At 37.3% G+C, this 24,918-nt stretch overlaps 1 protein-coding gene across 3 annotated transcripts in view; it reads left to right on the top strand.

The window, feature by feature from the left end:
• The window catches only part of GMPS (guanine monophosphate synthase), a 75,204-nt gene extending 54,880 nt beyond the window's left edge, over nucleotides 1-20,324 (top strand). For 2 of the 3 annotated variants that reach the window (XM_032344093.1, XM_032344104.1), the window contains exons 12-16: nucleotides 823-948; nucleotides 11,588-11,703; nucleotides 15,237-15,367; nucleotides 16,307-16,479; nucleotides 18,330-20,324. In XM_032344093.1, the coding sequence (XP_032199984.1) occupies nucleotides 823-948; nucleotides 11,588-11,703; nucleotides 15,237-15,367; nucleotides 16,307-16,479; nucleotides 18,330-18,431 (648 nt within the window). In that variant the 3' untranslated portion in view covers nucleotides 18,432-20,324. The remainder of the gene's footprint in view (nucleotides 1-822; nucleotides 949-11,587; nucleotides 11,704-15,236; nucleotides 15,368-16,306; nucleotides 16,480-18,329) is intronic. The other variant, XM_032344102.1, reaches the window with a different exon arrangement.
• The last annotated feature ends 4,594 nt before the right edge of the window (nucleotides 20,325-24,918 follow it).

The raw sequence follows: 24,918 nt of genomic DNA, 5'->3' as shown, positions 1-24,918 counted from the left end.
AATAAAGGAACTGGGAGAAATAGTTTAGAAAAATGTGGGGGAAAAAAGCCCTAAAAACTGCGACAAATAGAAACTACTGAATAAAATAGTAGAATGAAGTCCAACCATATTATTAACCTACAGTTAGTTAAACGGTTTAACATCTCTAGTTATGACATAGATTGTCAAACTGGTTTGAGAAGTAAAATCTAATTATAGTCTGTTTACCTAAGGATAGACTGAAAGTAAAAGAATGGGAGAGCATATACCAGGTTAATACGCCAGAAAAAAGGAAGTTGGTGGAGATATATTAATTTTTTTTTATTTAAAAAAATTTATTTTAAAGATTTTACTTATTAATTTGACAGAGAGTGATCAGGCAGAGAGAGATGGGGAAGCAGGTTCCCCGCTGAGCAGAGAGCCTGATGTGGAGCTTGATCCCAGGACCCTGAGATCATGACCTGAGCCGAAGGCAGCAGCTTAACCCACTGAGCCACCTAGGCACCCCATATATTAATTTTTTGACAGAGTGATTTTATGGTAAGAAGTTTTATTATAAGGAAAAGGTTTAACTCATGTGAGGTATGTCCCTTTGCCACTGACAGGATTAAATTCCTGAAGTATAAATATATAATCTGTGTTTCTTATCCTGATACTTGACTTCTAATAGCCCTGGCTCTCAGGAGTGAAATTCTGATGTACTGCATAGCACACACAAGTCAGAGAAAATATCAGATAGGATCTACTGCTGTAAACCAGTAAGTGTGGATACATAAGACAGTAACAGATACCTAAAGAATACCTTATCTTTTGAAACCTTAAGTGTCTGTTTGGTTTTCTCAGCCACATACACTGTTACAAAGAGTCAAAGCTTGTACAACGGAAGAGGATCAGGAGAAGCTGATGCAAATTACAAGTTTGCATTCATTGAATGCCTTCCTGCTGCCGATTAAAACTGTAGGTGTGCAGGTGAGTTGGGTGAATTCATTGATCTGTGACATAACTTTTTGCAGTTTATTCTTTCCACTAATATTGAAATAGGAGTGACTTAGGAAAATGAAATATAAAAGTATATACACCAAATTTAGAAATGTTTGAAAAGGTGGTACTTTATAGAGTGTTTATGGAGTGAATAGGGTTATAGAAACTACATATTGAGGCTGAGATTTTGTAGTTGGGGAACATCTGTCATCTCTAACCAAAAGCAGATACTAAAATAGTGGTTTACTATGGGCTTGACTTGCTTGCTTCTGCCTTGAAGGGCAGGTACCAAGAAGTCATGCCCTCATGTATGCTTCTTGGTGTGAAAATATACTGTGACTTTAGAAGTCTTAAGTGCAAGAACGCCCCCAGTTGAACATGTTACACTATTTGGGTCTTACTCTCGGCTTGTGTATTCCTTAAACCAGTGCTCTCTGCCTCTTCAACATGTTCTCTTAGCTGTGATCATGTACAACTAACATTTTTGTATTTATGGTTCTGTCCTTCTTAATTGTAAAAGCATGTGTACATAATATAGTTTTTACTTTTAAAATGTTATCTATAAATAGATTATATTAAATTCTCCTTTATATGATCCTCAGGTGAGTTTCTGGGGAGAGGTTTGGGTGGGTAGGGAAGAGGAAAGTTTCTCTTCCCTTAGGGTTTTTAGTTAAATGAAAACTAGTAAAGGTTTCAGTAATTCAACTTAAAATGGTATGAATGCTAGTTACAGGGCCTTCCTTATGTATGCGAAGAAATTAGCTCTGTTTTAGAGATTATTCATCTGAAATTTAGTAAGTATACTCTTTTTCTTAAATACATGAAGTTGAGTCATCAGTTTAAATTCTTCCTTCTCCTGAGTCCATGTAACTCTTTTGTAAATGAGACAATAGAAATTCATCGTTGCCTTTAAGGTATTTTGATAGGTCCACTTGTTTTGAACTTGTTTCCTCTTCCCCTCTTTTTAAAGGCCATATGTGAAAGCTACGTATATTCTTTTTAAATCGCTATTAAAATAACCCTTTCTGGAATTGTAGAAATAATTTTCTTTCAGTGGTGTTTGGTTATCTCATTATACACAGATTGATTTTGAAGTTTATGCTATGATACTTACAGGCAGCTATTACCCTACTATATAAAAATAGAAGAACATATAAGGTATTTGATGTGTAAAAGTTTTTCCAGTCCTAAGTAGATCTCTTACAGAGAACTTCCAACTGTATATTCACTCCTGCTAGGCAGGAAGTTGAATTAGTTACCTATTCCCCCTTTTAGGTAATTATTATAGATAATAATGTTAGAAGAATAGATGTTTGAGGCAATATGTTATGTGAATGGTTTCTTTAAAAATGAAGCTTATTTACTTTTACCATCAAAACAAAAGTTTCTTTTGTTGTTAGATATCTTAGTTTATTCTAGTCTTATGCTTTTGAAGGTGAGACCCTTGGAAGCCCAGAAAAAAAAAAACCTCATAACTCCTGGTTAGGGTAGCAATGAAGCTTATTTTCTAAATACCAAAATAAACCATACTTATAAAAAAAAAAAGTAAAAATTTAGTTTATTTTGAGTAATTTTCCCTCGCCTATTCTCCAGTTGTTATATGTGTCCTTCCAGAAACATTAATTTTAAAAAGAAAATAAAGGAATTATACATGTGCATTGTCATCTTTCTTCATTTAAACTTGACATCACGAATTTCTTATCTTTGCATGCCATTACAAGTAGTTTATTCTTTTTTTTAAAAGATTTTATTTATTTATTTGACAGATTAGTAGTAGGTAGTAGTAGTTAATAAGTTAACTTATTTTTAAGTGAACTTTCAGTGGTTCATTTTTAAAGAAATTTATAGTAAATGTTTACAAAATTATTTTTATCTCTGACTTAATACTTAAGAATATCCACCTAATAAACATGGATAGATCTTTTTTCATTTTAATAGTTTTTTGTGTGTGTGTGAGTTTAGTTGACACACAATATTATGTTATTTTCAGGTGTACAACATAGTGATTCAACCTCTCTGTGTGTTGTGTAGCTATTATCTGTCACCATATATCCCTATTATAATATCATTGACTGTATTCCCTATGTTGTGGCTTTTATTCCTGTGCTTAGTCATCTTCTTTTTTTTTTTAATTTTTTTAAATTTTATTTTATAAATATATAATATATTATATGTTTATATTTTACTATATTATATTATATGTATATAAACACATAATTATCCCCAGGGGTACAGGTCTGTGAATCACCAGGTTTACACACTTCACAGCACTCACCATAGCACATACCCTCCCCAATGTCCATAACCCCACCCCTCTTCTCCCAATCCCCCTCCACCCAGCAACCCTCAGTTTGTTTTGTGAGATTAAGAGTCACTTATGGTTTGTCTCCCTCCCAATCCCATCTTGTTTCATTTATTCTTCTTTTACCCCCTTAACTCCCATGTTGCATCTCCACTTCCTCATATTAGGGAGATCATATGATAGTTGTCTTTCTCTGCTTGACTTATTTCGCTAAGCATGATAGCCTCTAGTTCCATCCACGTTGTCGCAAATGGCAAGATTTCATTTCTTTTGATGGCTGCATAGTATTCCATTGTGTATATAGACCACATCTTCTTTATCCATTCATCTCTTGATGGACATCTAGATTCTTTCCATAGTTTGGCTATTGTAGACATTGCTGCTATAAAGATTCGGGTGTACGTGCGCTTTTGGATCACTACATTTGTATCTTTAGGGTAAATACTCAGTAGTGCAATTGCTGGGTCATAGGGCAGTTCTATTTTCAACATTTTGAGGAACCTCCATGCTGTTTTCCAGAGTGGTTGCACCAGCTTGCATTCCCACCAACAGTGTAGGAGGGTTCCCCTTTCTCCACATCCTCGCCAGCATCTGTCATTTCCTGACTTGTTGATTTTAGCCATTCTGACTGGTGTGAGGTGATATCTCATTGTGGTTTTGATTCGTATTTCCCTGATACCAAGTGATATGGAGCACTTTTTCATGTGTCTGTTGGCCATCTGGATGTCTTCTTTGCAGAAATGTCTGTACATGTCTTCTGCCCATTTCTTGATTGGATTATTTGTTCTTTGGGTGTTGAGTTTGCTAAGTTCTTTATAGATTTTGGACACTAGTCCTTTATCTGATATGTCATTTGCAAATATCTTCTCCCATTCTGTCAGTTGTCTTTTGGTTTTGCTCAGTTTCCTTTGCTGTGCAAAAGCTTTTGATCTTGATAAAATCCCAATAGTTCATTTTTGCCCTTGCTTCCCTTGCCTTTGGCGATGTTCCTAGGAAGAAATTGCTGTGGCTGAGGTCGAAGAGGTTGCTGCCTGTGTTCTCCTTAGGCATTTTGATGGATTCCTTTCTCACATTGAGGTCCTTCATCCACTTTGAGTCTATTTTCGTGTGTGGTGTAAGGAAATGGTCCAAGTTCATTTTTCTGCATGTGGCTGTCCAATTTTCCCAACATCATTTGTTGAAGAGGCTGTCTTTTTTCCTTTGGACATTCTTTCCTGCTTTGTTGAAGATTAGTTGACTGTAGAGTTGAGGGTCTATTTCTGGGCTCTCTATTCTGTTCCATTGATCTATGTGTCTGTTTTTGTGCCAGTACCATGCTGTCTTGATGATGACAGGTTTGTAATAGAGCTTGAAGTCCAGAATTGTGATGCCACCAACTTTGGCTTTCTTTTTCAATATTCCTTTGGCTATTCGAGGTCTTTTCTGGTTCCATATAAATTTTAGGATTATTTGTTTCATTTCTTTGAAAAAGATGGATGGTACTTTGATAGGAATTGCATTAAATGTGTAGATTGCTTTAGGTAGCATAGACATTTTCACAATATTTATTCTTCCAATCCAGGAGCATGGAACATTTTTCCATTTCTTTGTGTCTTCCTCAATTTCTTTCATGAGTACTTTATAGTTTTCTGAGTATAGATTCTTTGTCTCTTTGGCTAGGTTTATTCCTAGGTATCTTAAGGTTTTGGGTACAGTTGTAAATGGGATTGACTCCTTAATTTCTCTTTTTTCTGTCTTGCTGTTGGTGTAGAGAAATGCAACTGGTATCTGTGCATTGATTTTATATACTGACACTTTACTGAATTCCTGTACAAGTTCTAGCAGTTTTGGAGTGGAGTCTTTTGGGTTTTCCACATACAGTATCATATCATCTGTGAAGAGTGATAGTTTGACTTCTTCTTTGCCGATTTGGATGCCTTTAATTTCCTTTTGTTGTCTGATTGCTGAGGCTAGGACTTCTAGTACTATGTTGAATAGCAGTGGTGATAATGGACATCCCTGCCGTGTTCCTGACCTTAGCGAAAAGCTTTCAGTTTTTCTCCATTGAGAATGATATTTGCGGTGGGTTTTTCATAGATGACTTTGATAATATTGAGGTATGTGCCCTCTATCTCTACACCTTGAAGAGTTTTGATCAGGAAGGAATGCTGTACTTTGTGAAATGCTTTTTCAACATCTATTGGGAGTATCATATGGTTCTTGTTCTTTCTTTTATTAATGTGTCGTATCACACTGATTGATTTGCGGATGTTGAACCAACCTTGCAGGCCTGGAATAAATCCCACTTGGTCCTGCTGAATAATCCTTTTAATGTACTGTTGAATCCTATTGGCTAGTATTTTGGTGAGGATTTTCGCATATGTGTTCATCAAACATACTGGTCTGTAGTTCTCTTTTTTGATGGGATCCTTGTCTGGTTTTGGGATCAAGGTGATGCTGGCCTCATAAAATGAGTTTGGAAGTTTTCCTTCCATTTCTGTTTTTTGGAACAGTTTCAGGAGAATAAGAATTAGTTATTCTTTAAATGTTTGGTAGAATTCCCCCGGGAAGCTGTCTGGCCCTGGGCTTTTGTTTGTTTGGAGATTTTTCATGAGTGTTTCAATCTCCTTACTGGTTATGGGTCTGTTCAGGCTTTCTGTTTCTTCCTGGTTCAGTTGTGGTAGTTTATATGTCTCTAGGAATGCATCCATTTCTTCCAGATTGTCAAATTTGTTGGCGTAGAGTTGCTCATAGTATGTTCTTAAAATTGTCTGTATTTCTTTGGTGTTAGTTGTGATCTCTCTTTCATTCATGATTTTATTTATTTGGGTCCTTTCTCTTTTCTTTTTGATAAGTCTGGCCAGGGGTTTATCAATCTTATCAATTCTTTCAAAGAACCAGCTCCTAGTTTTGTTGATTTGTTCTGTTGTTTTTTTTGGTTTCTAGTTCATTGATTTCTGCTCTGATCTTTATGATTTCTCTTTTCCTTCTGGGTTTAGGGTTTCTTTCTTGTTCTTTCTCCAGCTCCTTTAGGTGTAGGGTTAGGTTGTGTACCTGAGACCTTTCTTGTTTCTTGAGAAAGGCTTGTACCGCTATGTATTTTCCTCTTAGGACTGCCTTTGTTGTGTCCCACAGATTTTGAACTGTTGTGTTTTCATTATCATTTGTTTCCATGAATTTTTTTCAATTCTTCTTTAATTTCCTGGTTGACCCATTCATTCTTTAGAAGGATGCTGTTTAGTCTCCATGAATTTGGGTTCTTTCCAACTTTCCTCTTGTGATTGAGTTCTAGCTTCAGAGCATTGTGGTCTGAAAATATGCAGGGAATGCTCCCTATCTTTTGATACTGGTTGAGACCTGATTTGTGACCCACGATGTGCTCTATTCTGGAGAATGTTCCATATGCACTAGAGAAGAATGTATATTCTGTTGCTTTGGGATGAAATGTTCTGAATATATCTGTGATGTCCATCTGGTCCAGTGTGTCATTTAAGGCCTTTATTTCCTTGTTGATCTCTTGCTTGGATGATCTGTCCATTTCAGTGAGGGGAGTGTTAACGTCCCCTACTATTATTGTATTATTGTTGATGTGTTTCTTTGATTTTGTTATTAATCGGTTTATAGAGTTGGCTGCTCCCACGTTGGGGACATAGATATTTAAAATTGTTAGATCTGCTTGTAGGACAGATCCTTTGAGTCTGATATAGTGTCCTTCCTCATCTCCTATTATAATCTTTGGCTTAAAATCTAATTGATCTGATATAAGGATTGCCACTCCTGCTTTCTTCTGATGTCCATTAGCATGGTAGATTCTTTCCACCCTCTAACTTTAAATCTGGAGGTGTCTTCGGGTTTAAAATGAGTTTCTTGTAGGCAAAATATAGATGGGTTTTGTTTTTTTATCCATTCTGATACCCTGTGTCTTTTGATTGGGGCATTTAGCCCATTAACATTCAGGGTAAGTATTGAGAGATATGAATTTAGTGCCATTGTATTGCCTGTAAGGTGACTGTTACTGTATATTGTCTCTGTTCCTTTCTGATCTACTACTTTTAAGCTCTCTCTTTGCTTAGAGGACCCCTTTCAATATTTCCTGTAGAGCTGGGTTGGTTTTTGCAAATTCTTTCAGTTTTTGTTTGTCCTGGAAGCTTTTAATCTCTCCTTCTATTTTCAATGATAGCCTCGCTGGATATAGTATTCTTGGCTGCATGTTTTTCTCGTTTAGTGCTCTGAATATATCATGCCAGCTCTTTGTGGCCTGCCAGGTCTCTCTGGATAAGTCTGCTGCCAATCTAATACTTTTACCATTGTATGTTAGAGACTTCTTTTCCTGGGCTGCTTTCAGGATTTTCTCTTTGTCACTGAGACTTGTAAATTTTACTATTAGGTGACAGGGTGTGGACCTATTCTTACTGATTTTGATAGGGGTTCTCTGCACCTCCTGGATTTTGATGCTTGTTCCCTTTGCCATATTGGGGAAATTCTCTCCAATAATTCTCTCCAGTATACCTTCTGCTCCCCTCTCTCTTTCTTCTTCTTCTGGAATCCCAATTATTCTAATGTTGTTTCGTCTTATGGTGTCACTTATCTCTTGAATTCTCCCCTCGTGGTCCAGTAGCTGTTTGTCCCTCTTTTGCTCAGCTTCTTTATTCATTTGGTCTTCTATATCGCTAATTCTTTCTTCTGCCTCATTTATCCTAGCAGTGAGAGCCTCCATTTTTGATTGCACCTCATTAATAGCTTTTTTGATTTCAACTTGGTTAGATTTTAGTTCTTTTATTTCTCCAGAAAGGGCTTTTATATCTCCTGAGAGGGTTTCTCTAATATCTTCCATGCCTTTTTCGAGCCCAGCTAGAACCTTGAGAATTATCATTCTGAACTCTAGATCTGACATATTACCAATGTCTGTATTGATTAGGTCCCTAGCCTTCGGTACTGCCTCTTGTTTTTTTTTTTTTTTTTTTGTGGTGAATTTTTCTGCCTTGTCATTTTGTCCAGATAAGAGTATACGAAGGAGTAAGTAAAATACTAAAAGGATGCCAACAACCCCAGGAAAATATGCTTTAACCAAATCAGAAGTGATCCCAGATCGTGAGTGGGGAGAAAGGGGATAAAAAGAGGTTCAGAAAGAAAAAAAAAGAAGAAGAAGAAAAGAAACAATTAAAAAAAGAAAACGAATAAAGAAAAAGTATAAAAAATATATATATTAGATAAATTTAGTTAAAAAATGTTAAAAAAGAAAATGGTAAAAGTTAAATATTTAGCAGAAGAAGAGAAAAAAAATTGAAAAAGAAAAAAAAAATTAAATGTGAGACTAAAGAATCATGGGGAGAAAGCCATGAGTTCCGTGCTTTGCTTTCTCCTCCTCTGGAATTCCACTGCTCTTCTTGGTATTGAAACTGTACTCCTTGGTAGGTGAACTTGGTCCTGGCTGGATTTCTTGTTGATCTTTTGGGGGAGGGGCCTGTTGTAGTGATGCTCAAGTGTCTTTGCCCCAGGCTGAATTGCACCGCCCTTACCAGGGGCTGTGCTGAGTAATCCGCTCAGGTTTGCTTTCGGCAGCTTTTGTTCCCTGAGCGCTTTCCGTAGAGTTCCGGAGGACGGGAATGAAAATGGTGGCCTCCTGGTCTCCGGCTCGGAGGAGCTGCCTGGGGCCCCACTCCTCAGTACGCCCTCAGAGAACAGCGCCCAATTACTCCCGTTTCCTTGGCCTCTGGCTGCGCTCTGAGCTCACTGAGCCTGCGACCGGTTCAAGGTCACCCCGAGCTGTGAGCTCACTCCTCGGCTCTGTCTCTGTAGCCAGCTTCCCCCTTCTAAACCCGTAAGCTCTGCGACACTCAGACACCCCAGATCCTTCTGTGACCCTGTGGGACCTGAGCATGCTGACCCCGAGTGGGCTTCGCCCTGGTGTTTTGCAAATGGCAAGATCGAAAAAAAAAAAAAAACAACCAAAAAACCCCTCATCCTTTTTAATGCGTGCATACTATTCTCTCTGTATGTGTGTATCTACCACATCTTTCTCATTCATTCATTTATTAATGAACATTTAAATTTCTTCCATATCTTAGTTATTGTAAATAATGCTGCAGTAAACATAGAGGTGCATATATCTTTTCAACTTAATGTTTTTACTTTCATTTTCTTTGGGTATATACCCATTAGTAGAATTGTAGAATTATGGGATCATACAGCATTTTTTAATTTTTTTGAGAAACTGTTTTCCACAGTGGCTGTACATTCCCACCAACAGTACACAAGGGTTCCTTTTTATCCACGTCCTTGCCAACACTTAATTTCTTGTCTTTTTGATACTAGCCATTCTAACAGGTATAGGCGGATATCTCATTGTGGTTTTGATTTGCATTTCCCTGATGATTAGTGATACAGAGCATCTTTTCATGAGTCTTTTGGCCATTTGTAGGTCTTTGAGAAAATATCTATTGAGATCCTCTGTCCATTTTTTAATTCAATTTTTTGGGTTTTTTGGTGTTGTGTGAGTTCTTTACATATTTTAGATATTACCCCTTATTGGATTTATCATTTTGCAAATACTTCTTTCACTAGGTTGCCTTTTGATTTTGTTGATGGTTTCCTTCACTGTGCAAAAACTTTATTTTGATGTAGTTCCAATAGTTTAATTTTGCTTTTGTTTCCCTTGCCTCAGAAATATCTAGAAAAATGTTTACTATGGCAAATATCAGAGAAATTACTGTCTGTGTTCTCTTCTAGGGTTTTTGTGATTTCAGGTCTCACATTTAGATCTTTAATCCATTTTGAGTTTATTTTTGTATATGGTGTTAGAAAGTCGTCCACTTCTATTCTTCTACATGTAGCTGTCTACCTTCCCTAGTACCATTTATTGAAAAGACTGTTTTGGGACGCCTGGGTGGCTCAGTTGGTTAAGCAGCTGCCTTCAGCTCAGGTCATGATCCCAGCGTCCTGGGATCGAATCCCGCATCGGGCTCCTTGCTCCGCAGGGAGCCTGCTTCTCCCTCTGCCTCTGCCTGCCATTCTGTCTGCCTGTGCTTGCTCTCTCGCCCTCTCTCTCTGATAAATAAATAAAATCTTAAAAAAAAAAAAAAAAAGACTGTTTTTTCCCCCATTGCATATTCTTGCCTCCTTAGTCATAGATTAATTAATTATATAAGTGTGGGTTTATTTCTGGCTTCTCTGTTCTTTTCCACTGATGTATGTGCCTGTTTTTGTGCCAGCATCATACTGTTTTGATTACTGTGGTCTTGCAGTTTATCTTGAATTCTGGAATTGTAATACCATAACTTTGTTCTTCTTTCTCAAGGTTGTTTTGGCTATCCAGGATCTTTTGTGGTTCCATACAGATTTTAGTATTATTTGTTCTAGTTCTGTGAAAAATGCCGGTGGTATTTTGGTAAGGATTGCATTGAATGTGTAGATTGCTTTGGGTAGTATGGACATTTTAACAGTTGTAATTCCTCTAATCCATAAGCATGGAGTATCTTTCCATTTGTGTCCTCTTCAGTTTCTTTCATCAGTGTTCTATAGTGCTCATAGTTACAGTTCTTTTACTTCTTTGTTAAGTTTATCCTTAGGTGTAATTCTTTCTGGTATAGTTGTAAATGGTATTATTTTCTTAATTTCTCTTTCTGCTTTTTCATTTAAGTGTATAGAAATGCTCTTGATTTCTGGGTATTAATTTTGTATCCTGCAACTTTACTGAATTTATTTATTACTGCTAGTAGTTTTGGTGGAGTCCTTAGGATTTCCTCTGTGTAACATCATGTTGTCTTCAAATAGTGACAGCTTAACTTCTTCTTTACCACTATTGATACCTCTTATTTTTTTTCCTTCTCCGATTGCTGTAGTCAGGACTTCCAGTACAACATTGAATGAAAGTGGCAGGGGTGGACATCATTGTCTTGTTCCTGCTCTCAGAGGAAAAGCTGTCAGTTTTCACTGTTGAGCATGATGTTAGCTGTGGTTTTTTTTATGTATAACCTTTATTATGTTGAGGTAGAACATGGGCAGATCTTATCTGCCAAATTAAGTGTGCTGGCTATATACATTTGGGCAGATACTTGGAATGAAATCTCAGTGCACCTTTGGCATGTTTGAATAAAGTTTTAATATTACCACGACACTTTCTTTGTATCTGAACTGATTTAGGTAGAATTTAATATGGGATTTTAATTTAGGGTTTATATCATTAGAGAAATATTCATATATACTTATATATTCAAACAGGTTTTCATTTAAAAAAGAAACAACCAAAAAAATTGTCAGTGGTATTACCATGCATGAAACATTTTCCAGTCCATCTTTTGGCTTTAGAAAACCATTAAAAATTATTGACTGTATTTTTATTTTCAGGGTGACTGTCGTTCCTACAGTTACGTGTGTGGAATCTCCAGTAAAGACGAGCCTGACTGGGAATCTCTTATTTTCCTGGCTAGACTTATACCTCGCATGTGTCACAACATTAACAGGTATGTTCTACAGGGCAAAAGGTGAGGTGAAACAGAAGGGTGTATTTTTTAAGATGTTCCCATTATGGAGAGACCAGAAGACTCAAAGTATAGATACAGGTATGCACGTAAGTAACAATTGAGCAGATACTTAATAATACCTTGTGTTCTGTTCCTTTATCACCAGTCATCTGCTTAATAAAAAACTTTGCTTTTGTTTAAACAAAAAATAGGAAGGATTTTTTAAAAATTAAGTATTAAATATTAAAGACACTTTAAAAACCTATCTTCCAAATTAGGTGCTTATGCTAGCTATTGGTTTTATGGTAATCTGTTTTCTTCCACTGGAAGAAATATGTATGGGTGATAGAATTACCAATAGAGACTTGGTTAATTTAATAATAACCCCATGGGAAATCAAAGAAAAGAAAAAGGTATATGACTCTAAATTCTAAATGTAGAATTTATTTTTTCTGATCCAGGTTTTCTTTCACTTGCGTGGTAATTTCTATTGTTGGATGTGTCTATAGCTGATTTATAATCTATGTGTAATGCTCCATTGCACTGTCCCATGTAGAATTCAAAAAATCTCACACCAGATCGCTGATTAGATGTTCTCATTTCACCATTGTCTACTTTTTTATTTTCCTCATGAATATTAAACAATTAACTAAAAATAGTTACTTGAGTTTTCAGATTACTCAAGTTTGCTACAGGAATTAGGAATCTACTTATTTGTGTTCACCCAGCAGGGTGTGTATAGTTTGTCCTTTGAGACAAGGAGTCAGAGGGAAGTCAGTTTTTTACTGGTATTAACATGCCCACTGAAAGGCTTATTACTGTGATGAATCTAAGGTCTACAGAAGCACCATCAATACACTGAGAAGAGTGAATTATTAATAAATAATGGTAAATTTGTAATTGCCTATTTTGAATGGAATTCATTGCCTTGGTTAAAATAATGGTTTATTATTGATCTTCTAGAGAATGTGTGATATCTAAATAAACTTTTTAGGTTATACAGAACATTCCCTTTCCCTCAGTTTGACTCAACTGCTTCTGTTTTTCATTTCACAACATTTTTACATTTTCATCTCTATTTTTTTGCCACAGGTCCTTCACCCTTGTTTAAACTTTCTCTGTCCTTTTATTTGCAGATTTTTCTGCCTGTTTTCTTTTTCCCACATTTGTTCCTCCCTACTTTCCCAAATATCCCTCCCCCCTGCAAAAAATTAAAGTCTAACAACCAACAAACAAAAAAATAGATTTACGAACCTAGCAAGCCTTAAGAGTCTTTAGATTTCTTTGCTAGGGTCTGTTTTGGGAATTGGAATTTAAACGATTAAAAACATTTTTTTCTCTTTTTGCCAAGTTTTGTCCTAATTTGCATTGTGGAATCTTTGTGTAGAGAAGGTCTGCTGCAGTTTTATTGTCCTGTACAATGTGAAAGATGACTTATTCCTGTGCATTCTATGAACACTCTTGTTTGTAAGAAATAAGACAGAAAGAGCAAGTTCGTGGCATTCTTTTTCCAAGTTGCTTTTTCCTTGAAGGATCATTTATGAACTCCAGGACTGTATCGTTTAGTAGAAGTATAGCATTTGGTACATGGGACAAAAACTTACTATATAGTATGTTTGGGAGGAGGCTATGAATTAGTTGGTGATAGTGTGGTTTTTATCTGATGCTGTTTTCTTTATGATTTTATTCCAAGTACATATTAAGAAAAAAGAAAAAAAATTAAACTTCACTATGGAACTTGCCAAGAGACATGTATTTTCTTTGGTTAAGACAGAAAGGACTAGAGAAAGGGGACGATTGTGTGCTGGCTGGAGTCTGAAGTCAGGAGCGCTAGGATGCATTCATATCTATATCCTGACTGCCCCTTGTTTTCTGGGGGAAGGTTGTGGAACAGATCCTCCCTACCAGCGGTAGGATTCCTCTTGAGTTGTAATTATCTGATCATAATTTCCTCAAGTTGTGTTCTTTTAAACGTTACTTTTATTAACACCTGCAGTATATCTTCCTACCTTTCAAACAGATGTTAAAGAAGTAGTGAGTTACTCCTTTTAGAAGCAAATAGTAGGATGCCAGGTTCTGTTTTGGTAACATTTTAAATAATGGGGAAAAGAGAATCTTTCTTTGAGATCAGTATTTCACAAAGTGAAACAAAAAAATTAGTCAAATTGGGAAATGCATTGTAGCCTTATCTTGGAGGTTTCTAGTACATATAGTTTCTGAAGTTCTGGCATAAAACAACCTACTTATTTGTTCAACTCAGTGTTTCCCCAGGCTTATGTATGTTTATTTCTTAGGGGTACTATATCAAATTGTCACAAAGCAGGAGGCTTAAGACAAATTTATTTTCCCATGGTTCTAGAGGCTAGAAGTCTGAAGTCATAGTGTTAGCAGGGCCATGCTCTCTAGGGCATAAAGCTCTGGGGAAGGATCCTTCCTTCACTCTTCCTAGTTTCTGGCATTTACTGGCAATCTTTGGCTTGTGGCAGTGTAACTCCAGTCTCCGTTTTCACCTTCACATGGCCCTCCCTATTTTGTCTGTTTCCAAATTTTTCTTCTTAGAAGGACACCTTCATAGATTTATGCCTCCCTGATCCATTATGACCTTATCTTAACTTGACTACAACTGCAAAGACCCTATTTTTAACCTGTAGATTCCAGATGGACATGAAGTTTGGGGGATATACCCAGGACATCATATGAAAAGAGAATTGTGATAATCCCCTATATCTTTTTATATTCTGAGATACTGTTATTCCAAAGAATACACTTTCAGGAAGGTACATAGAACATAGAACCTTCTGTAATCTTATAACCCCCGGGGCAGCTGGGTGGCTGAGTCAGTTCAGTGTCTGACTCTTGATTTTGGTCCAGATCATTATCTCAGGGTTGTGGGATCGAGCTCTGTGTTGGACTTTTTGCTGGGTGTGGAGCCTGCTTAAGATTCTCTCCCTCTGCACCGCCCCCACAAAGTGTGCATACTCTCTTTAAAAAAAAAAAGTATATCATCTTTTTTTTATTTTTGAGAGAGAGACAGAGTATGAGTGGGGGGTGGGGTAGAGGGACAAGCAGACTCCCTTCCTGAGCATGGAGCCTGATGCAGGACTCGATGCCAGGACCCTGAGATCATAAACTGAGCCAAAGTCAGATGCCAGAGCCACTCAGGTACCCCTGTATATATAATCTTCTATCCTATCCTACCCATGTGGTGATTTGAAGTGGGTGAGAGAGGGGCCGCAGAATTAACGGAAAGAATGATATATTTTTTAAAAAGATTATTTATTTATTTATTTGACAGACGGAGATCACAAGTAGGCAGAGAGGCAGGCAGAGAGAGAGAGGAGGAAGCAGGCTGCCTACTGAGCAGAGACCCCAATGCGGGGCTCGATCCCAGGACCCTGGGATCATGACCTGAGCCGAAGCCAGAGGTTTTAACCCACTGAGCCACCTAGGTACCCCAAGAATGATATTCTGTGTTCCTTGTTTTTTCTACTAAAATGTCATTTCTCTATAATTTTTACCTCCTTCCCTTCTAGAGTTGTCTATATATTTGGCCCGCCAGTTAAAGAACCTCCTACAGATGTTACTCCCACTTTCTTGACAACAGGGGTGCTCAGTACTTTACGCCAAGCTGACTTTGAGGCCCATACTATTCTCCGGGAGTCTGGTAAGTTGTTCATTTTGTTTATTACTACATGCTCTAACTAGAATTTGGAAATGTGGCATTATGATTTCTAGTTAGGAGGATGCGTGTTTGAATTTTGGATGCTTTTATTTTTATTATTCATTTCTATGGATAGTTCTGTGATGTTGTCTGCTGTTATAAAAATTTTCACCTTTATGGTGATTTGTGGATATGTACATATAAGCAAAAAATTTGAGTCACCTGACTCCCATTGTTCCCAGCTGAGGTTATAAATATATTCTCTTTGTTCACTCGTACTATAAACAGGTGTCCTTTTTGTAGTCTATTTAGTACCATATATTTTTTGCATTTCTGTGCTTTTTGTTTCTGGTTTTACTGTTTGAAATGTCCCCCAGGCGTAGTGCTGAGATGCTGTCTAGTTTTCTCGGCATAGGAGGGCTGTCATGTACCTTATAGAGAAAATATGTGGGTTAGATAAGCTTTATTCATGTATGAATTATAGTGCTGTTAGCTGTGAGTTCAATGTTAATGAATCCAGAATAAATAATAGGGTGTCTTTAAACAGAAATATGCATAAAACAAGGTTACGTATTGATTGGTTGATGAAAATGTGACCAGAGGCTTGGCAGGAATCTCTATATTTCTCGTAGGGACAGTGGTTTACAATGTGCTAATTCAGTGTTTGCATTGTAGGCCATAACTTCCTTGAGTAACAAGAATGGACTTACATATATATCTCAGCACTGTAAATCACTGCAATTATCAAATTCTGTTGTTTATATTTGTGGTTGAGTTTACTTACAAATATGACAGTAGTTGAAAAAATGCATGATGACAGTCTTAACTGGTATGTTTATGTATGTGATTTTAGATATTATCTGGGAGGATTTAATGGAACTGTGTTAGAGTGCTTTTCCATGGTGTGATCATTGGTTCTACACGTTTACTTCCTTTTTCTAGGATATGCTGGAAAAATTAGCCAGATGCCAGTGATTTTGACACCATTGCATTTTGATCGGGACCCACTTCAGAAGCAACCTTCATGCCAGAGATCTGTGGTTATTCGAACCTTTATTACTAGTGATTTCATGACTGGTGTACCTGCAACACCTGGCAATGAAATCCCTGTAGAGGTAACTTACATATTTTTCTCATGTACATTTTATAATATGGTGAATGGGATAGGCTGTGATAGAATTGTTATTTCCGGGGTTGGTTTTCTGTTTATAAGATAGGCTTTTTCATTTTATTTTTCAAAGATTTATTGGAGAGCATATGTGTGTGTGGTGGGGGGGAGGGGCACAAGGATGGGGAGAGGAGCAGACTCCCCACTGAGCATAGAGCCTGAAAGGGGTGTGTTGGGGGTGGGGGGTTGCTTAAGGCAGGGCTCTGTCCCATGACCCTGGGATCCTGACCTGAACCGGAATCAAGAGTAGGACACTCAACTGACTGAGCCACCAGGCTCCCATAGGCTTTTATTATTTTTTTTTATTCTCCACATAATTATTATTTTTTTTAATCTCCACAAATAAAGCACTGGGTGTTATACTCAACTAGTGAGTCATTGAATATTATATTAAAAACTAATGAGGTACTTTAACTTGGCTAATTGAATTAAAATTAAAAAAAATAATTATAATAGTTTTCTAGAAAAGACCTTAAATTTATTATACTCCTCTAAATGTCTGATTACTGTGTGGAGTAACCACTTCTAATGTACATTTCTATCTAATCTTGCCAACCTCTACTTTATAAATAGTATTTTCCAAGTAAAGGAGAAAACCCTGGTAGTGAAGAAGAGTTTATTAGAAATGTGGATGAGATTTGATACCATGGTGGCTAGACATCCATGAATTACTTAATGCTCTGCTTGCTACCTTTTTTTTTCTTAAAGATATTTTTTTTTTTTTTTTTTTTTTTTTTAAATTTGAGAGCAGAGAAAGAGCAAGCTTGAGCAGGGTGCAGAGGCAGAGGGAGAGAGAGAAGCAGGCTTTTTACTGAGCAGGTAGCCCAGTATAGGGCTCCATTCCAGGACTGGGATCATGATGTGAGCGGAAGACAGATGCTTAACTGACTTAGCCACCCAGGTGCTCCAACTGCCAACTGTTTTTTTTTTTTATTTATTTTTTATTTTTTTTATTTTTGACAGAGAGAAATCACAAGTAGACGGAGAGGCAGGCAGAGAGAGAGGGAAGCAGGCTCCCTGCTGAGCAGAGAGCCCGATGCGGGACTCGATCCCAGGACCCTGAGATCATGACCTGAGCCGAAGGCAGCGGCTTAACCCACTGAGCCACCCAGGCGCCCTGCCAACTGTTTTGATCACCATCTCCGTCTCCTGTTCTCTGTCGCCTGGAGTGTTCCAGAGAGCTGTTTGCATAGTAGCAAATGAAAAAGGGAGACTTTATTAGGTGGACCTCTGCTCTGTTCTCTAAAGCAAGGCTCTGGTTAGAGCTGCATAGCTAGGTTGAGGAGTGGGGCTTACTTAAGAGTTTGTTTCCCCTTAAGCTCAAATTTGCCATATCTCTGTCCATTCAAGTGACCGGGCCTTGTCCTCTTTGACACATGGTAGTGATTGTTACTAAAGTGCCTTATGTGCCCCTGTGCTGGCCTCAGACTTGTATGTTTCAGGCACAGAATATATGTGAAGCACTGGCTTTTAATACATAGTATAAGGTGTTTGGATGTCACAGCAGTTTCAAATTGCTGTAAATGTTTCTAAACACTTGTTATGGACTAATAATAAATATAAAATGCATACTGGCAACTGTTTGCAGACTACACTTTGAGTAGTACTGAGTTAATTCACTTAAATCTATAGAAGGAAGTTAGGTTCACTACATAATATTAATCAGAGACCATACCATATACATAGACTATGATGATAAAAATAGATCACATTTTAATTGTAAATGGAAGCTTTCTAGGTCTGTTGGACATGCTCTGGATCCCGGCTCTTCTATTTATGATCTTTGTTTTATAACAGGTGGTGTTAAAGATGGTCACTGAGATAAAGAAGATTCCTGGTATTTCTCGAATTATGTATGACTTAACATCAAAGCCCCCAGGAACTACCGAGTGGGAGTAATAAACTTCTTGTTCTATTAAAGTATTGTGTTCAGTTTAAATTGATTAGAACCCATTCCCAGTATTGACATGCGGTACTGTGAAAGGAGTTACTGAGCGGCTGCATCACATCTGAGTTCTCTACAGCAAAAATCTACGGCTTAAGAGCTGAGTTGGGGATGACTAAAAGGAACTGAAGCACTTGTACGGGTATAATCAAAGCACCATTGCCTACACTCAGATCGGCACTGCTTTTGCCTTTGCCTCACTTGTTCTTTATGTATAAATTCACTGTTGCTATTAATGTCTCTGTCAATGAAGGTGTATGAAGGTGGGTGACTTTGGGGGTAGTAATAGGCTTCTGTCCCCTTGCCAGTTTCTAAGAGCTGTTAGAAAACACCCATTATATACTAGTGTGAGTTAGTATATGTGTCTTTCAGAGAATCTGAATTTGCTTATAAGTAACCTTACTCCTCTGAAGATAGGGGTGAGGGATGGATATAGGAGATAAGGTGTTGGTGGGCTGGCTGTTCCAGCCCCTTTTGTAGGACACTGGGGCTATCAAATGTAAGCTCCCTTAAGATGGAAAACACTGGGAATTTGTTGAAGTACTTTAGAATTTGTAACATCACAGCTGTGGGAGAAAGAAGCTATCATTGGTCTTAGTTTAAAATGTTTTCAAGTCCTGTCCCACATAGATGCCATAGTGTTCACTGTCAACCTGTTCACTCATGAGGAGCTTTATCGCCCCCACCACCCATGGTGCCAGTTCCTATGGCCTTGTGACGAAGTTTCTGTTCTCTTCTCCAGAAGAGGCTGTCTCTGGTGTAGCATAAAGTCAGTGTTTTGATCTCGTTTGGGCAGAGGGCCAGCTCTGAGACCACAGAAACCATTACACAAGCCTGCAGCTTAGACTATCTAGTAAAGAGTTGTAAAATGAACTCTTACATGTAATCTGTAAGTGGATTTATTACCCACTGCTTAGAAGACTGTCACCAGTCTCAGTCCATGCAAGATATTGCCACACCTTGTAATCTTCTATCATTTGTAAGATTCAAGAACTTGACTAGGACTCTTTGCCATTGCCACTGGTGTCTACCAGATCCTTTATTACATTCATATAAGCACTATAAAAATAGTACTAGACTTAAATTCTACAACCATTTTCCAATATTTTAGCTGTTTCTATTTAAGAACATCAATGAGTTTTTCTTCCTTTTTTCAAAAAATTGAGGTGTGATTGACCTATAGCAGATTAATTTCTGGTGTCATGCCAAACCCATCTCAGGTTGCTGCCTTTTATTTTCAAGATCCTTTGTATTGATCAGGTACAAAATTTTGCTTGGGATTCAGTATTAGCTAAACAGTAAAATTATGCATGCCAGAAGTCTACTTTTTATTTTGGCTGGCCTAGAAGACATAAACACTGTATTTCCAGACCAGCAAGGGAAGAGCTTCTGTCTGTTTTAACGGATATCTGTACCTGAAACAAAGGAGTATTTGACTTCTACAGAACTTGAAGGGTTCACTTTCTGTCCTGATGATGAGATACTCATACTGGCCTTTTAGAAAGAAGATATGTAAGCTCTAACAGATTTGGAGTCATGTAACTTTAGAGCTGGAATAGATAACCTCTAAAAGGCTTACAAATACATTTATGTGAAAAAATTCCTCTTCTAGCAGAAGTTTCTTGCGATTTTGTGTTCGAGCAAATAGGAAACTAGGAAGAATATAGTAAGAATGTTTTCTTTCCAGTGTACGTTCTATGGAACACTGCTCCACTGAGCTGATCCTTGTCAAAAGGGTTAGATGGTCATGGAAGTTGGGAAAGTGCTGTTCGCTTGTCATGGTGTACATTATATTCAAACTGAGAAATTTTGATGTGAAAAACAGTTGTTAAACTTTCTTAACCTGATGTTTTCCTGATCTTTGTGTGCTAAACTCTTTTTATAATCCTTAATACTGGGGGAAATGGTCTCTCTAGAACACATTCTGATATGACATAGTAAAAAAAGTTAATTTTTTTGACTTTGTAAATTCCCTAAAATTTGGAACCCCCTCCCTTCCTTTGCAAAAGTACTTTTTGCTTTGTGTTGTACAGTATTACTGTGTATCTTCACAGTATGTCATTCAAGCAGCTGAGGGAAGATTATAGTCCATTTTACATTTAGGAAACAAGCTCAGCTTAGTAATGGTTACCTAATGAAATTCAGAATGAAATATGATCCTTGGTAGATTATGACTGCATTCCCATCAAATTAAACATGTTTTGTTTCTTCATATTGATTAGGAGTAGGTAGGGCAGGTCAAAGCATCATTTATTCCCCAAATTGGCAGACACAAAGGAATTTTCAAGGACCCAGTTTCACCTTAATGATGCCATCTATAATCATCAGCGGTTTTGGAAAGAACATAGCCTGGCATAATTTCTGAAGGTAGGTCTTTAGATGTACCTGGGAGATGGGTTACACTGTTTTCCCGTCTTTTGCCGCCCCTTTATCCTGAGGTGGCTGCCTGCGTGTACCCAAACAAGCATCATTAAAGTTTTTTCCTCACTGTTTGGGCTTATCTCCTGATAGCCTATTTTACTGTATAATTGAGTCAAGTCCCTCAAGAATGAGGGCATTCAGATTAGGTAGGCGGGACTGTCCATCCTCAGTGCTTTTGTTCTGCCGATGAACAGCTGTGGGAACGGTTAAGTGATTTCTGTCTCTATCTGTAAGAGGAGACAGTTGAATTAAATTTACATCAAATCTAGCCATAATTTTTTCTTAAACAACAAAGAAAAGCATAGCGGGAGACAGAATGGGGAAATTGAGGGTTTTATGTTTAAAGTTCTTTCAACATCAGATACAACCTTACCCTGTCAAAAAGGTAAACATCAGAATACATTGTAAAGTCAAGTATTAATTACCTTATACCTTGTTTTTTTGAAGACGTAATATAGATCTGCAAAATTGGACTACTTGAGAATCTTACTGTTGTGACCATGACACTAGGACAATATCCATTAATAGAATGCAAAGTCTCCCACTGTCAGTTATCTGTAGCTAACTGTTGGCAGAGCTGGAGCTAGAATCTAGGCTTTTCTGTTTCTCTCTGTTGAAGAGGTAGTGCTAAGGCCTTTCGAGGTGAGGCTTAACAGGAGACTCTTCTTGTATAATTGACCCATCAGGGATAAATTATTTCCAAAGTGTAAATCATGTCTTTACTTAAAATAAGAGAGTAGTAGTTTCTGTCATGCCCAATATTGTACCCCTGGTTTTTTTTGTTTGTTTTGTTTCTTATTCCTCTCCACTACTCTCCATACCCACCTCCTCTCTCCTCCTGTTCCCTGAATTTTCACTGGAATGTGGTAAGGACACACACCTTTGCTATTACCTCAGTGGGTATTCCCTTCATTGGCCCAAATTCAGAAAGTAATAGAAAACTGAATATAAGCTGATGTCTCTACCCTAGGAAAGAGCCCCTGCCTTGTTCCTTCTGAAGTAGGTTAGCCATGCAGGTGATACAGGGAACAGGGTATCCTTTTTTTGTTTTTGTTTTTTACCACTTCAGGACTTTGACAACAATAATGGTGGTATCCTTGGCTCTTATATTCCTGACCATTTCATTTAATGACTAGTGAAGAGATTTGGAATCCCCTCTCCCCTTCAAAGAGTGCCAAAATGCCAACTCTCAAACTTAGTCTTCTATGTTGAAGAGACCCAGGTAGTTGACCCAACTCTGATCTTTTGTCAGTGGTTCTCAACCCTGGATGCCTGTTATTACTACCTGAGGAATTAAGTCTGTATAATGTCTAGACCCCACAGTTAAATCAATTAAATTAGAATCTTGACAGGTCCCAATTATTGATAGTTTTAAATCTCTCCAATCCAAAAAAGTTACTGAGGAATATACCTGGCCTATCTAGTTACGGCTTAAAATCTTAGGTCTTTAAGAGAAATGTAAGAGAAGGCCACAGATAATGTTTTGCTCACTAAATGTCCTCACTAAATTACTTCAGACCTAGGGGCCAGACTGGAATAGATTCTGTGTATACTATATTGTAGGTCAGATACTCCAAGGGCCTGTTTGGTAATATTTAGGGCAGCTGACATAAATGTTGCTCCTGTTGAGGTCAGTGCAACAACTACGTGGGTATCTCTCAACCTCTTCTTACTCTTTTTGCTTTTTGTCACGGGAGAGAAACCTACCCCTATGCCGTACATAGCCACCTCTTTGAATATGACTCTAGCTAGATCGTGAAACAGACTGAGCTCTTATTGAGAAAGCCTTCTGGAGCTGTGTCATTTGGATATAATTTTTTTAGCTGGAGAGTAACTACCTGTAACCCAAGTTGCCTGAATAACAACTTTTTGAGTAGCCCCATTTTAAGTGACTGACCCATTAGAGTCTTTGATCACTGGTGGATCCCATGGCATCTTTTGATCTTGGTAAGGGCTCCTTGAATGGCAAAACTGTGAGACTTTGGGGAGGGTTTGGCCATTTCTTGGGTATTTTAAGTTCAGTAGCTCTGACACCTTTTAAGTTGTTCAGGAAGCCTGAACCTTAAGTAATCCAAGTGGAGTAAGGCCTTTGGAGAATACAGATATTTAAGGTAAGTAGTTTCCTGTCTTTGAACATACTGTGACATTGTTACCACCTTATGGTATTAAATGAAGAAGTGAATATAACATCCTTTCAAACAGATTTTTTTATAAAGAAGTATTTTGTTAATTAGAGTAAGTAGTATAGTTGTGAAATCACTATGTAATTGTTTATGGTATACTGATACAACTTGTATTTTGTGGTAATGTTGGCAAAAAATAGCTATGCCAAATTAATGTGAAATGATTTTAATTTCTTTTGTTTCCAGTATACTTCATAAAGGAAGAAATGACTTTCATAATTTGTCTTTAAGCCTCAGTGTTTATGAGAAAGTCAGTGAAGGAAGAACTAAGAGAACAGACATTATCAGGGAAGGGAAATAAGAAATTGGATATACTGTCAGGTGTTTCTGGATAATAAGTTTACTTCTCTTATATATAAGGAAAGGTATCAGAGTTTTGCGCAGAGTGTAACAGTGGATATGGTGGAAATAAAATACTGGGTATTTTAAGTGAATAGCTAAAAGGGTGTGTGTATGTGTTTCCAGAATTAAAGTTCTATACACGTGCACACTTATTTGACTTCTTGCATATTTATTTATATTTAACTCTGTCCTCAATTTCTTAAAACCTATACTACCTTTATTAATTTGATACAAAAGTTGGATCCTATTTGTTTGGAAGTATGTAATGAGAGTTGATCAACCCATCAAAGTATAACTGTATTAAGTCACTAATATGATGAGAGGAATTAACCATGTTCAGAAACTGCACTCGGTAATTTCAGGTAGCTACAATGCTGTATTGTAGTATGATTTTTTACAGATCAATCACCTTGTCCAACCTTCTGCTATTTGAGAAAACTGTATTTTGAATATTTAACTGTAAAGGTTTTGCTGTTTTAACATGGCTCAAAACAAAAATATTACTGAGTTTTTATCTTGAACTCTCAAAAATCTGTCATTCTGCTTTAAAAAAATACTGTTATCAAAAGCTGTATCTCACACCATGGCTAACCTTTTTTGGGGGGGTAGATTGTTAGTGAATTATACTGAGTTATAGACATTAGATTCTGAGAAACAGCTAAAAATCTCACTTAACCTTACTGTTATCCAAATAATATGTGAAATTTTAATTAAATCCTTTTTTCATATTTTAGAATGCTATTTGATATACAATTACATACTAAAACTGTTTTTTAAGACCATACCTAGCCTGCCCACATGATGTTGTTGTTCTTTTTTTTTTTTTTAATTTTAAATTAATACCATAGAGAAAACGCTATTTTAAAAATGGCTTCTTGGGGCGCCTGGGTGGCTCAGTGGGTTAAGCCGCTGCCTTCGGCTCAGGTCATGATCTCAGGCCCTGGGATCGAGTCCCGCGTCGGGCTCTCTGCTCAGCAGGGAACCTGCTTCCTCCTTCTCTCTGCCTGCCTCTCTGCCTACTTGTGATCTCTCTCTGTCAAATAAATAAATAAAATCTTTAAAAAGAAATAAAAAAATAAAAATGGCTTCTTAATGTGGCTACATTATGTAGTGGGGAACATGAGGGCCTTTTGTCAAGGTGCCTAATTGCATTAGGATGATTGATACTTGTTCTTAAGAAAAAAGTTTCAACAGACTAAAAAATATTTACCTAAGTGCAGGAAAATCCCATCTTCTGGTTCTTTTCAAAAGCAACTTCTATTACCATGGGTGATGAGGATGTAATGAACTTGCTTATAGTGCTTATTATATAGTTTTGGGGGAGTAAATTACCAAGGATTAAATACAGCATGACCGTTTTGTGTTAAAGAATCTCCTAAAAAAATTTCAGCAACACAAAAGTGAAATTGTACAGCTAGCACCCTCTACATATTTACTTCTCAGATTCAAGAATTAAAAAGAGTGTTTCCTTAATTACTGAGTAAATCATATGCCA

The sequence above is a fragment of the Mustela erminea genome, chromosome 1 (assembly GCF_009829155.1).
Source record: "Mustela erminea isolate mMusErm1 chromosome 1, mMusErm1.Pri, whole genome shotgun sequence".
NCBI lineage: Eukaryota > Metazoa > Chordata > Mammalia > Carnivora > Mustelidae > Mustela > Mustela erminea.
The sequence above is the reverse complement of the archived record's forward strand: the minus strand, read 5'-3'. Positions and strand labels throughout refer to the sequence as shown.